At 44.1% G+C, this 15404-nt stretch overlaps 1 protein-coding gene across 1 annotated transcript; it reads left to right on the forward strand.

The window, feature by feature from the left end:
- Positions 1-7718: 7718 nt before the first annotated feature.
- LOC128736554 (uncharacterized) lies at positions 7719-13121 on the forward strand. Its single transcript, XM_053831039.1, has one exon. The coding sequence runs from the start codon at positions 7719-7721 to the stop codon at positions 13119-13121; it is 5403 nt and encodes a 1800-aa protein (XP_053687014.1).
- The last annotated feature ends 2283 nt before the right edge of the window (positions 13122-15404 follow it).

Below are 15404 nucleotides of genomic sequence, written 5' to 3' on the forward strand. Positions count from 1 at the left end.
CAGGTCAGTAGGGAAGAAATGTATAGACCGGTGGTAGGACCCCATAGCCTGCTCACCGACACGAACGATAACGGCCAACGATGCATAAACTTCGCAGCTTCCCGAGGCCTGGTGATCCGAAGCACCTCTTTCCCGCGCAAGGATATCCACAAAGCCACCTGGAGATCACCTGACCAACGTACAATGAACCAAATTGACCACGTTCTCATAAAGGTCACGAACGTACGCTCCCGACGGGGCGCGGATATTGATTCTGACCATTACCTAGTAGCAGTACATGTGCGCTCAAAGCGTCCACCGTATACCGGACACGTCAAAGCCGCCCTTCTCGGCTGAACATCAGACAGCTAGATAACCCGCAAGCTGCCGAGAACTACGCGCGAATACTGAATGAGGCACTGCCTTCTTCCGAGGAGTTAGGTGCTTCAAACCTCGAAGACGGTTGGGCAGAATACGCTGGGCCATCGGAGAGCACTAGGTATTGAGCCTCGAAGTACACAAAATGATTGGTTTAATGGGGAATGCCAATAAGCGGTGGAGGGGGAAAAATTACTTGGAAAAATTATCTAAGTATTGCCACTAGAGAGAACCTGCCAAATACTGACGAGTTAGGAACCAGTTGACCACGATCCTGAGGAGGAAAAGCGCCAAAAGGAGGACAGTGATCGTGAAGAATTAGTACAACTTTTCCGAGCTAATGACATGCGCAAGTTTTATGAGAAGGTGAACCAAACTCGGAAGGGCTACACACCGAAACCTGACATGTGTAGGAACGAGGGAGGGAATCTACTCACAAACGAGCGCGAGGTAGTCGACAGATGGAAGCAGTTCTTCGATGAACACCTCAATGGCGAAGTCGCAGAAGAAGGCGGAACGGAAATTAACCTAGGAGCGCCCATGGAAGATAGTAATGTCCTAGCACTCGATCTCCAAGAAGTCAAACGAGAAATCAGGCTGCTGATGACCAATAAAGCCGCTGGGAAGGACCGCCTACCGGCAGAGTTATGTAAACATGGCGGAGAAACGCTAGCAAAGGCTCTACACTGGGTTATTTCGAAGATTTGGGAGGAGAAAAAGCTACCGGAGGAATGGATGGAAGGAGTGGTTTGTCCCATCTACAAAAAGGGTGATCGACTAGGCTGCTGCAACTACCGTGGTATTATGCTGGTAAACGCCGCCTACAAGGTACTTTCCTAGATCGTGTTACGCCGGTTGTCACCGATAGCACAAGGTTTCGTAGGAAATTATCAGGCAGGTTTCATGGGGGCTCTCGCAATTACCGACCAAATTTTCAGTATCCGATAGATTTTGCAGAAATGTCGGGAGTACAACGTGCCCACGCATCACATCTTTATTGATTTCAAAGCAGCATACGATACAGTCGATCGAGACAAGCTATGGCAGATAATGCACGAACATGGTTTTCCGAACAAACGGACGCGACTGATTAGAGCTACATTGGTTCGAGTGATGTGTTTCGTACGCATCTCTGGGACACTCTCGAGTCCCTTCGAGGCGCGGGGAGGGTTGAGACAAGGTGAAGGTTTATCCAGCATGCTGTTGTTGAGGGGGTGATCCGACGAGCGGGCATTAAAACGAGAGGCACGATTTTTACCAAGGGTAGCCAACTTCTAGGCTATGCAGATAACTTCGATATCATAGCCAGGAACTTTGCGACGGCGGAGGCAATCTACACCAGACTGAAAGCGGAGTCTAGAAGAATTGGGCTAAAAATAAATGCGTCGAAGACAAATACACGAAAGAAAGAGGCTCAAAGGAAACAAATGCGCCTCTCCCATGGACGCATACCATTGACGGCGACGAACTAGAAGTGGTAGAGGAGTACCACTAGTAAGGAGATCCAGCGGCGCATCCAAGCGGGAAATCGGGCCTATTTTGCCCTTTGTAAAACGCTACGATCAGGAAGCAAACGCCGCCGCACGAAGCTAACAATGTACAAAACCCTTATTAGACCGGTAGTTCTTTGTGGACTTAAAGCCGTGACGCTGCTCACGGAGGACATACGCGCCCTTGCCGTGTTCGAGCGGAAAGTGCTGCGGACGATATTTGGCGGAGTACAAACTGAAAGTGGAGAGTGGCGGAGGCGTATGGATCACGAGCTACAGGTACTGCTTGGGGAGACTCCTATCGTACATCTAGCGAAAGTTAGCAAACTACGGTGGGCCGGACACGTCGTAAGAATGCCGGACGGCAGTGCGACAAAAATAGTCCTAGTTCAACAACTCCACCGGCACCAAAAACAGGGGGGTCCAACGTGAACGATGTCTCGATCAGGTCGAAAGCGATTTGCGACTTCTGAGACAACAAGGAATTTGACGACGAGTGGCCCAAGACCGAGTTGAATGGAGACGAGTGCTTGAAACAGCACGCAGCTACCCCGGCTCTATGCTGAAGAAGAAGAAGACAGTACAAAAATCTAAATATAAAGTCGTTGCAAAGGTCTAAAAATAAAGTATAGTTCCGGAAAACCTCGAACTGATTGGTTGAAAAACAATAAAGTTATTGTCATTCACATAATGACAAAAAATGTTGTCAAAGTTGGGCCATGTTGTACAGGTTGGGCCATCGCTGGAAATTCAAGAAGTACGTACTGAAATAATAAGAACAGTGACAATAGGAGCACTTTTTAATCCTCATTTAAAGAGGAGCCATTTTTATGTAGTAGTAGTAGTAGTAGTAGCAGTAGTAGTAGTAGTAGCAGTAGTAGTAGTAGTAGCAGTAGTAGTAGTAGTAGCAGTAGTAGTAGTAGTAGCAGTAGTAGTAGTAGTAGCAGTAGTAGTAGTAGTAGTAGTAGTAGTAGTAGTAGTAGTAGTAGTAGTAGTAGTAGTAGTAGTAGTAGTAGTAGTAGTAGTAGTAGTAGTAGTAGTAGTAGTAGTAGTAGTAGTAGTAGTAGTAGTAGTAGTAGTAGTAGTAGTAGTAGTAGTAGTAGTAGTAGTAGTAGTAGTAGTAGTAGTAGTAGTAGTAGTAGTAGTAGTAGTAGTAGTAGTAAATCATTTCAAAGATTTGCCACACTAATGCTGTCACAGAAGGGCCAAAACGTATTGCGCGGACCCACAAGCAGAGGCACTTGTGCGCATTCCGGGGTTATAAGAGTCGCCTTCCAGCATTAGGATCCTTCCATGTAATAATCATTTTCGCTGTACCAATTTTAACCCACGTGATGATTTGTTTGTTTTGAATTGAGAAGTGCCATATTCGCTTCAGACCTTAAGGATTCAGGTTGGCAATCCACTCCACCATCCAGCCTTCCACATATATGATATTAATAATATGATATTATGATGAAATGTGCAAAAATAGAACAATCTCACCAGCAGTCCTTCGAATGGAATAGAGTTGCTTCCTTTGAGTTTCCATAAGTGCTTCCAATAATTAATTTAATTTAATTGTTTGCTTTAAATTAGCTCTAGTGCAAAAACTCTTCTGGCTAGTCTCAATTCTGTTACTTTCATTCGAAAGATAAGAAAACTTCACATTGAAAATTGCTTTTAAATCTCCTACTTCATGAAATTAGTAACTTTTTAGAAGCAAAAAGGTTTGAAATGAGTGTTTCTTAAGGCGTTTTTATCAAATTTCTCTTAAAAAGGTGTAATAAAACTGATTGCTTTTATTTACCAATTTGAAGCTCTGGTACCGTTCTACAACTTGTTCTTAGATGTGAAACGCCTATCTCTTTTCTTTAAGTTTCTTTGCAATTTCATTTCAAACGTATGGTATTGGTTGTTAAATTAGTATCTGAGTACTGCACGAACTCATATATCACGCATAGCACACTAGATCACCGCGTGCGACCGTCACGGTCGGTTCGGTATCTTCCGAGACGGGATCACGCGTAGTCCGAAACGTCGCTTTGTTTGTTTGTACAAAGCAACTCGTAAATTTCTTTTTTTTATCCCGAGTCGAAATATTGGGTTTCATTTGAATTGGCTGCCATTCTTCGGGCCTGTGGTGCCACATTTTCTTCCGGTAAAGATTAATCAAAATCTAAAAGGTTTACTTCACATTCCTACAAGTCCCGCTATAAGTCTGGTCGCCTCATAAGACTTAGAAGCATGAATTTTTTAAATTCTTCAATTACAAAAGTGAGCCGTAGTTTTCCAAATGTTTCGCCTTGAATTGCTGGACAATAAAAATTGTTTTAACATGTGTAAGAACAATCGGTTTAACTCGAACCAGCAAAATTATCAAACCGAGTCAACTCGCTCGTTGTGACTTTGTTGGAAGCGAAAATGCTACATTACTTGGAGGAGCCAAAGCGATAAAAATGGGGAAAAAAAGTTATTGCCATTTCAGATTAGATCAACCCGTCACTTTGTAAGCATCAATTTGTACGCTCGCTGAAATCGCATTATCACAAAATCCATTTGGGATCGAATTTATTTCCATTCTGCCCTCCTTTATGGGTGGCAAAGCCTCCCGTCCACCACCCCAAAATATGTTGCTTTCTTTCGATTCCCGGTTCGCTTTCTAATGCTATAACACCGTACCCAGGGAGATAGAGAGATGGAGAGCTCCTGTGTACCGCATCACAAGTACAACTTGTTTCGAATAAAGATAAGTTTTATTTTACAACCAACCGACGACGTCGGAGCCACCACCATTGGCAGCATGTATTCCGTCAAGTCATGTTTCAACTATAAAATAAGACCATCACCAGCAAGCTCTCCAGCGAGGATCCACTAAGGAAAAATGGGCAAATAAAATAAAAACCCTGCGCATGAGGTTCCACCATCACCGTCAGCCTTTCGGGAAAAATCGGTTCCGCGCTGATGGTTGGAAATAAAAGCTTCAAACCAATTCGGGTTTGATAGCCCACAAGATGTATCGACTAGGCCTTTCGAAATGTGAGGAAATGAAACAGAAGGGTGCTCACATCCTAGTAGTACCTATTTAGTAAACATACCTAACAGACTGTTAAATAATTTGGGGGTTTTCTGGAAACTTACAGTTAAATTGTAAGCATTTTTTCAGCAAAATAGAAAAAGTGGATTTTTTTCTGTTGCGTATTTACATTCAGTTTAGCAATACATATTAGCTCAAGGGGTTTTCGTTCCGGGCAAGAACCTATCGAAACTGTTCATGTTTTCTGTGGAGGAGGAAAGTTGAGGAAAGGGGGGCCTGCGGAACAGAAGCGAACTCACATTCTGGAAAATCCATCCAAGGAACAAGACGAATACGACGCTCGGCAGCAACAGCAACATCAAGATCAAAACGGAGCTTCCCGCATTCGGAGTGCTACAGCAATAAAGTATAATATTTCATTTCGCAGCGCAACATAAAACATCGCCATAAAACACCCTGGGAATGACGAAAATATATCACATTGTCAGAGCTCGAGAAGCGAAACTTATGCAAACGGAAGGATTGAGCTCAGAAGCACCAGAAAACCGACGACGGGTGGCGGACGGTGGGTGGAAAACACAATTTGACGGAAGCGGGCGCGCAGGCAAAAGGGGTTGATCGAAAATGTCGAGTGGGTGAAAGGAAGTGAAGCGGCAAAGGAAATGGAAAACACTTTCTTATGCTCTGTTGGGACTGAAAACCTGCTTCTTTTCCCTACTTTTTTTTCCTTTCAGGTTCGTCCCACGGAGTCTGCTTATGCGAGCAAAAGCTCTTTGGGTCGATCCTTTTCCTTCGCGCACCCGTCAATACATGTGTACGAGCGACAGCAAGCGAAAGAATACGTGTGTGTACTTATGCAAATGTAGGTATTTTCTTCCTCGCCGCTCCCCCTCGAGGTTTCGCCGGCTCTGACAGAAGTGTCTTCTCCTCCCAGGAAGATTGCTGATGCGATTGCGACACACAAAAGGTACCCAAATTCGAAGCAATCCCTTCTAGCCAACCACCCTGGATGGCGGCATAGCAACCACACTGGAAGAGGACGAATCAGCCATGTACAAATTTGATTGCGAATTACAATTTCTCAATCAATCATCCCAATATTGATTCGGAACAAATAATAAGAAATGCTCGGCAACGGCTACGGGGGTTTCCGTTTCCTCTCCGTCCGGTTTCTGGTTTTCTGCTGCAGATACGGAAATGGGTTTTAATTCTGCTTATGTCGATCGGAATCGGGCTGTATGTGATGGCACGAAGACGGTTTTGTTGTGAAACTTCTAAATGTATGTTTTAAAAGGGCAAGATACGTACGAGAACTCTAATCATTGGCTCCTATTAGAAAGGGGGCTCCTTTGAGGGGTCGGTAAATTAATTTGCTTACTTACTGATAGTTTGGACGAGCATTTAGTAATAATCTTTCCAAAATTCTAAGGAATAATACCCAAATGTTGCTGAGATTTGGCACAAATCACTGCAGTCTGCACCTTATTTTGATTTTCAAATTTCAAATAGAAGATTGAAATTTCAAATTTCAAATCGAACCAAAATGTTCAACACTAAAACTTTGTGCCGGATCAGCGCGGCCACACTATCGGGAATTTCGGTGGACTGTACAAGATACACGGGCACTCAACTTGGCTCTAAGCCGGGAAATCCGAGCCTTTATTCAGACGGGAAATTATAGAACGGAGTGAACTGGCTACTGTTCTGATCGAACGTTTATTCGGGACTGATCCCATTCGTGATTTATGCTCTACATTTCTAACTGAACCGATAACGATCGAGAGATTGTCTCTTGATATGCGATGTGTGCGTTTAGAAGCTCGATGCCCGGTAGCACCGTGCACTAGCGTTAGCCTATTCTATCTCTGTTTCGCAACATCCCGGCCGCCTTGAAAAACCTTTCAACTTTGATTCACAATTTCGTTGCGAAACAGAGATAGAATAGGCTAACGCTAGTGCACGGTGCTACCGGGCATCGAGCTTCTAAACGCACACATCGCATATCAAGAGACAATCTCTCGATCGTTATCGGTTCAGTTAGAAATGTAGAGCATAAATCACGAATGGGATCAGTCCCGAATAAACGTTCGATCAGAACAGTAGCCAGTTCACTCCGTTCTATAATTTCCCGTCTGAATAAAGGCTCGGATTTCCCGGCTTAGAGCCAAGTTGAGTGCCCGTGTATCTTGTACAGTCCACCGAAATTCCCGATAGTGTGGCCGCGCTGATCCGGCACAAAGTTTTAGTGTTGAACATTTTGGTCCTTCGAGCCGGATCAGTGAACCGGCCGATCGGGAATTTCTGGTGAAAATTGAACTTGGCGCGTGTGAACTATTGAATTGCGCCATTGTGATGGTGATCGAACAATTAATTGTAAACGAACAAAAGAAGACACTGAAGTGCAAAAAGTGCATCTGGAACAAAGGCGGACTGCATGCTGAAAGTGATTCTTCAAAATAGATGATCGTCGCACGGAAACCAAGTTACCGAGAAGGAGTGATTGGAAAATTTGCCCGTGGATTTCACCCGCTTACCAGAGAAGTTGCATGTGCATGTTTTTTGTCGTGTGAGCAGTCGTTGCATGTGGTATCTGCCATCGCGGAAATTCCGATGGTTGCTTGAGCTAAATACAATAGAAATTAAATCAAGCTACTTGCGAGTTTTTCTTCCGATTTGTGTTGGATTTTATAGTGAGCCTATTTCTCCCGATTGACGATTTCTGGTTTTCTTGTTGGCATTTGTTGGTCGGTCTTGTTCGCTAAGCAGATTTTATTGAATTTCTTTATTTTCTGTCAAGAGGTCGCGCGCGTGAATCGTTTCGCTGTCAATAGTGATAATTACTTTAGTGATTCGATATGCCTGTTACAACTCTCCGAGAGCATCAGATGCAGGAAAGACAACTGCGAAATACTTTGCTAATGGTGAAACAGTTTGCTACCAACTATTCCAAGGAACGAGATGAAGCTCAGATTGAGGTTCGGTTGGCTATGGTAGAAGATACGCTGACCAAGTTCTACGCTGTGAGACGAAAAATCGAAGCACTAACGGACAGTGCGGACTTGAGGGAACCGAGCGTTGGAGAGATAGAAGCACGACTTGAAGCCCACCTCAACACGAATACAACTATAGTATGGGAATTCGAAAATTTATACTGCGAATCAAAGGCCATGTTACTGAGCCTAAAACCGAAGCAGCAAACAGTGAATCCTCCTGTATCAGATACGGCAGTATGCCCTAGTGTTCCCATATCGAGAGTGAAATTACCCGACATAAAACTACCCACATTCAGTGGGAACCTAATGCAGTGGATATCGTTTCGAGACAGCTTCCGATCGTTAATTGACAACAACCATACTCTCTCCGCAATTGACAAGTTTACCTATTTACGCGCTTCTGTTACCGGAGAAGCGCAGCAAGAGATTCAATCCATTGAACTTTCTGAAGCAAACTACGATGTTGCTTGGCATGCGTTAGAAAACCGATATGAAAACAAGAAACTGATTCTTAAAAGTCATTTGGATGCCTTGTTCTCGGCGGAGTCAGTGCGAAAGGAGAGCTTTGAAGCTTTGAACCAATTGTTGAGCACATTTGATAAAAATTTACAAATGATTGAAAAATTGGGAATCCAGACGAACAACTGGTCAATTCTTATAGCGTACATTTTGACCTCAAAGTTAGACTCGGTAACGCTTCGGAATTGGGAGACGCAGTCCAACTCAAAGGAATTTGTGAAGTACGAGGCTATGACAGAGTTCCTGCGAAGACAATGCTCGGTGCTCCAGTCTATCGCACCTGCGAAATCCCAACATGTAGAACGTCATCAATACAAGCATGTGGCCGTCCATTCAGTGTCAGTGGAACCAAACAGTTGCTGCTTTTGTAACGGATCCCCACACAACATATTTCAGTGTCCAGCCATTCGTAAGATGAATTCTGCTGATAAGATTGCTACGGTAAAACGAAATCTACTCTGTTTTAATTGTTTGTCGCCTGGTCACGTAGTAAGCAAATGTTCAAGAGGTTTCTGTACAATCTGTAAACGTAAACACCACACACTATTGCATGACTGCTTTGCTAATGCTTTCCGTGGAAACACTGCCACTACCCGCGTTTCGCAAATGCCGCCGCGACCTCATCAAGCGAGCACACGAACACAGCCACCACAATCAAAGCCACAAAACCAATCACAGCCACTACAATCCACACAACATTCTACACGTACACTTGCTTCGAGCAGCAACTCGCAGCAAACATGCCCAAGAACTACCACAGAAAACACTGCCACATGTGATCAAGCCGTTTCGATGGCTACAAATTCTATGAGCTCTTCTCGAGATGTTTTATTATCTACCGCGATTGTAAAAATTCGTGACCATTACGGCAATACATTTCTGGTAAGAGCCCTGCTTGACAGTGCTTCCCAGCGAAACCTGATGACCAGGCAGATCGCACAGAAGTTGAAATGTCCGTCAATATCAGAATATCTGAAGGTAAAGGGAGTCGGATCGTCTGAGACTACGTCAACAAGTGCAGTAGTAGCGACAATCCTGGCTCGTTCGTCATTGATTTCGGAATACGTACAACCGATGAAGTTCCACGTGCTAAACAAAGTCACGTCAAAAATTCCGTTAAGTCCAATGAATCAACTTGAGGTTCCGAGCGAAATCATACTGGCTGACCCACACTTTAATGTACCTGGAGGGGTGGATTTAATAATCGGCGCAGAATATTTTTATGACCTGCTATGTGAAGGAAGGCGAAAGTTAGGGGAGAGCGGTCCGACCTTGCAAAACACTACATTCGGATGGATCGTGTCTGGAGTGGCTGACGGAGAATCAGCGATTGTACCACGAGTAGTGCTAGTTACCGAGATAGATCCGCAGATTAACATTCAAGAACTGTTGGCCAGATTTTGGGAGCTGGAGTCTTGTCATGTAAAAAGTACTATGTCAATCGAGGAGACCGAATGCGAGAAGCATTTTAATGATACGACAATCCGTGACAAAGAGGGTAGATTCATCGTTACTCTGCCAAAAAAGGAATCGCTCATGCACAAGCTGGGCGAATCTCGAGCGACTGCTTTAAAGCGCTTTCTAGGTGTTGAGAGACGTTTGAATGCAAATGATAGTCTCAGGCAGCAGTATATGGAATTCATTCATGAATACAGGTCAATGGGACATATGGTAGAAATCAGAGAGCTCGACGTGTCGCAAACTTATTATATGCCTCATCATGCTGTGATTAAGCCAGACAGCACTACAACGAAACTTCGTGTTGTATTCGACGCTTCGTGTGCAACCTCTACTGGAATTTCTCTCAATAATGCGTTGATGGTAGGGCCTGTCGTGCAGGAAGATCTGCTCAGTATCATTCTTCGTTTTCGCTGCCATATGATTGCCGTCGTAGCGGATGTCGCAAAAATGTATCGGATGGTAAGGGTACAAGCATCCGATCAAGATCTGCAAAGGATTCTATGGAGAGATAGCCCTACTGACCCAATCAAATGTTATAAACTTACCACAGTGACCTACGGAACAGCATCTGCCCCGTATTTGGCGACAAAATGTTTGCAAACACTGGCCGAACAAGGAAAAGAGTCTCATCCCATCGGAGCAAAGGCAGTTGAAAGGGACTTTTATGTCGATGATTTGCTATCTGGGGCAGACACCATCGATCAAGTGTGTGAGTTGGTGTCGCAAACAAGTCATCTCCTCGAGTCAGCTGGTTTTGTGCTGCGAAAGTGGCGGAGTAATAAAGGAGAGGCCCTAATAAACGTCCCAAGCCACCTGCGCGATGATGATAGTGCAAAGGAGTTGGATTCGTCGAGTGCGGCAGTAAAAACCCTTGGCTTATTGTGGGATTCCATCAGCGATGATTTTCGATTCAATGTCCCGAAGTGGAATAGCAGTGCCGTCATTACGAAAAGAGTCGTGTTATCAGATGCTGCTCGAATCTTTGACCCGCTAGGCTTAGTGAGTCCTGTTACTATATTAGCAAAAATATTCCTGCAAGAATTGTGGAAAGGATCACTTGATTGGGATATACCTCTGCCTGAAGAACTCGAGCAATATTGGGTAGAATTCCGAAGAAATATGTTGAGTCTTGAATCCATCACTGTGCCACGCTGGATTGGTATCTGTTCAACGTGTGTGCAACTCGAGCTGCACGGGTTCTGCGATGCTTCCGAAAAGGCTTACGGAGCCTGTATCTATCTGAGAAGTGTGTGGGATGATGGTGCAATAACCGTTCGTCTTCTTACAACGAAATCTAAGGTTGCGCCGTTGGAAGATTTAAAGCGAAAGAAGAAAAAACTATCGATTCCTCGACTTGAATTATCTGCGGCAGTGTTGTTGAGTCATTTGTACGAAAAGGTCAAAGGTAGCACGTTGTTTGACTCAAATGCAATCTTCTGGACCGACTCTATGATTGTTAAATGTTGGCTATCGTCGTCTCCGTCCCGCTGGCAACCGTTTGTGGCTCATAGGGTCTCTGAAATACAACATGTAACCAGAGGTAGTATTTGGAATCACGTGGCCGGAATAGAAAATCCCGCGGATCTCGTATCCCGCGGCATGCTACCAGCACAGCTAAGTTATTCGAACTTATGGTGGCATGGACCATTGTGGTTGCGACAAGAACGAAACACGTGGCCGCATGCCAGCCTAGAAACACAAGAGGACAAACTTGTGGCTTGTGAAGAGGAAAAGGCGTCAATAGTATGTGCAATGCAGGCGGTGTCCCATAGCGAAATTTTCTCACTGCGTTCATCATTGCTGTCGCTGGTACGTTTAGTAGCTGTTATACGAAGATTCACCAATAATGCAAAAAGGGCGAACCGCGGAAACAGAAAGATTGGGTTTATAACATACGCAGAATCGGAGGAAGCATTGATGGTGTTGGTTAGACTGTCACAGCGCGAATGCTTTGCTACAGAGCTTGCAGCACTGTCCAAGGGAGATCAGGTTGCTCGATCATCCAGACTTATAGGAAAAAATCCTCAACTCGTAGAAGGTGTAATACAGCTCGGCGGCCGGTTGAGTAATGCTGCAATACCAATCGGCAGAAAACATCCCATCATCTTGGACGACCGGCACCCACTTACTGCATTGATTGTACGTCATTACCATCACAAGTACTACCATGCAGGTCAACAACTTCTGATATCGTGCGTACGAGAGCGTTTTTGGCCATTGAACATTCGGCGAATAGCCCGACAGATAATCCACCAATGCATACCGTGCTTCCGGAGCAAGCCTAAGGTACAAGATCAGTTAATGGCTGACCTACCTGAAGAAAGAGTGAATCCTGCCCCACCCTTCTTGAAAGTTGGGTTAGATTACTGCGGTCCATTTTATATGTCATATCCGGGTCGCAAGGCTCGTCCAGTGAAGTGTTTTGTAGCAGTTTTCGTATGTTTGGTGACAAAAGCGGTACATCTAGAAGCAGTGGCTGATCTTACGACCCAAGCCTTTCTTGCCGCTCTAAGGCGATTTGTGGCTCGCAGATCGAAACCTATTCTGATAATGTGCGATAATGCGAAGACATTTGTTGGTGCTAGAAGAGAACTTGATGAATTGGCAAAACTGTTTGGGGAACAACATTTTCAAGAAGCCGTGACCAAAGGAGCAAACAACGAAAGTATCGAATTTAAATTCATTCCCGCTCGATCTCCCAACTTCGGTGGCCTGTGGGAGGCCGCGGTGAAATCCTTTAAAACGCATTTCAAGAAAACAATCGGCATTCGAAGTCTGACGTATGATGAATTTGTAACCGTACTCGTACAAATTGAGGCTTGCTTAAATTCACGACCCTTGACACCGCTGAGCAGTGACCCAAACGATCTCGCTGTATTGACACCAGGCCACTTTCTTGTCCAGCGACCGATCACAAGCATAGCCGAACCAACATTGGATGAGATACCAGAGAACAGACTATCAATGTGGCAAAAAACTCAGAACTTTGTACAAATGATCTGGAAGAAATGGTCGACGCAGTACCTTTCGGATCTACACAACCGCACGAAGTGGACCAGGCAAAGAGATAACTTACGCATCGGCACAATGGTACTGCTGAAGGAGGAAAACCTCCCCCCTTTACGTTGGTTGCTTGGAAGAGTGATTCAAGTACACACCGGAAACGACGGCAACGTCCGGGTGGCCGTTGTCAAAACGAAAGACGGAATCTACGAAAGAGGAATCTCGAAGATTTGCGTTCTACCAATACGAGATAATCAACCATCCATTGAAGAGGAGTCTTAGTTTCTCCTCCAACAAGGCGGCTTGGACGCCTGCGGGGGTTGGAAGACCCCCGCATCCCAGTTAAGTCTTTATGTATTTTTGTTTGTTCAAAAAGTAATACGATTTCTTTTTCGCTAGCATCATTGTCCATTGCCCCCTACGCTATCGGTTGATTATGCTGTTGTCTACCACACTAAGGTCCGTATCGCATCCTACAGAAACGTCAATCCGTGGATTATTGTCATTGTTCATCGCACTGTTATTTTGGTCTAGTGCAGCATGTTGCACTTTAGACTCGGCGCTTGCTGCGCCGTGGAGACTAATAGTCTCCACATGATGATAAGAAAGTAATGCACTCTCATTTGAATCGTCAGGTCACAAGAAAGCAAACTCCTTCGTGGCCTATTCTCCTACCGTCCGGAAGAAGCGGAACCGGCGGTAACTCGAGATCGGAAACTATTCCATACTGGGTATCTAACAGCTCGACCAGCTTTACGATGACCCACGCAGAAGAAAGCAACAGTCAGTCAGCAATCTAATAGGAAGTCGTCCTATTTCGTCCCACCCACGAGAGCTCCAGAAGATGTACTAGAAGTCAGCAAATCAGCAGAAGTCACCAAGAATGCGTCAGCTTACCAGCAACGGTGCTGGAAGCACCCGCGGAGGTCGCGGAGACCTCCGCTCCAGGGAATCGCTAAGATCCACGATCTTCACTGCAATCCGCGGTGAATCCAACTGGGATTGGTACAGCGCTCGTTCACACAAAGTTCATCGGTAGAGACCAAAAGCATCCACTGAAGAGATAAAATGGATCCAGTACAGCAGCAAAAATCAACCGGCAGACTACGCGTAGTGTTTTATCACATTTTTCTGGCGAAGGACATATACGGCAGCATGATGCGTCTCAGTAGCAGTCATCGAGAACGTCTTCAAGTATCCTGTCAGCGACGAAGCAAAATGCAATACAAATTGTGCAACTTCGATATACATTTATCAAGGCGAAACTCAGCCAGTTAAAATGACCAACTTATTTAATGTTCGTATCATTGTTAAATTGCATGTAGTAGAAGTAGTAGTTATAGTAGTTTTAGCAATTATAACGAAATTGTGAATCAAAGTTGAAAGGTTTTTCAAGGCGGCCGGGATGTTGCGAAACAGAGATAGAATAGGCTAACGCTAGTGCACGGTGCTACCGGGCATCGAGCTTCTAAACGCACACATCGCATATCAAGAGACAATCTCTCGATCGTTATCGGTTCAGTTAGAAATGTAGAGCATAAATCACGAATGGGATCAGTCCCGAATAAACGTTCGATCAGAACAGTAGCCAGTTCACTCCGTTCTATAATTTCCCGTCTGAATAAAGGCTCGGATTTCCCGGCTTAGAGCCAAGTTGAGTGCCCGTGTATCTTGTACAGTCCACCGAAATTCCCGATAGTGTGGCCGCGCTGATCCGGCACAAAGTTTTAGTGTTGAACATACAAGCCAAAGCTTTTTAATTTTCGTGTGCATATAGAAAAAACGGAGGCTTTCATTGACAATATTGTACTTTTGTTGGTAGGACTACTGTCTACTGCCGCAGTAGGGTGAAGTACTGGAGTCACGTACCGAAAACCTAAGGATTTTAACGTGCACCTTAATCTAAAGATACAATCGACACTTAGCATAAGTTTTATTCACTTAGCATTCTTAGGACAAAATTTATTAACTGTGAGAATAAATCAGACAACTAGGGTAGTTTATCCAGTTGTTGTGGTAGTACCAATAGTTGCGCTATTATTCATTATTAATGCATATTTTCGTCACCGTAGCATTTTAGATAAAACAATTACATTCATTATATAAAACAGGTTTTTTAGAAGTATTGGTAGTTAGACTACACCATTTAAAATTAAAGCATTATTTGCTAAAATGCCAATTTTCCAAAATCTAACGCGCAGTTGGAGCTCACAACTATAGGCGCTCATCTAAAGTTTTGCTACGATGTTTTTCACTTAGCAATCTAGCAATGTATATGGAATAACACAATTAAAGGAACATCAAACTTAATTAAGGAAAAATTAGCGCAACTGTTGGTACAATATAATTGAATCGGAAAATTCATTTTTTCTTTATAAAGCTTCTCGTACAACGAAAGCAATTGTCTTGCCTTGTGACGAATACCTTGTATTTGATAAATTTATATCCCACAAGCATTAATTGAAGCATATACCTCAATAAACAAGCAAAATGAAGGTATATTGTGCTTAGTGGTGCAACTAATGGATCATCTACCCTATTATTTAATAAAAAATACGTATTTCT

Source organism: Sabethes cyaneus, chromosome 2 (assembly GCF_943734655.1).
Source record: "Sabethes cyaneus chromosome 2, idSabCyanKW18_F2, whole genome shotgun sequence".
Lineage (NCBI taxonomy): Eukaryota > Metazoa > Arthropoda > Insecta > Diptera > Culicidae > Sabethes > Sabethes cyaneus.

What these genes read in the sequence shown, in the direction of transcription:
- LOC128736554 (XM_053831039.1), top strand. Translation starts at nt 7,719, where the DNA reads ATGCCTGTTACAACTCTCCGAGAGCATCAGATGCAGGAAAGACAACTG.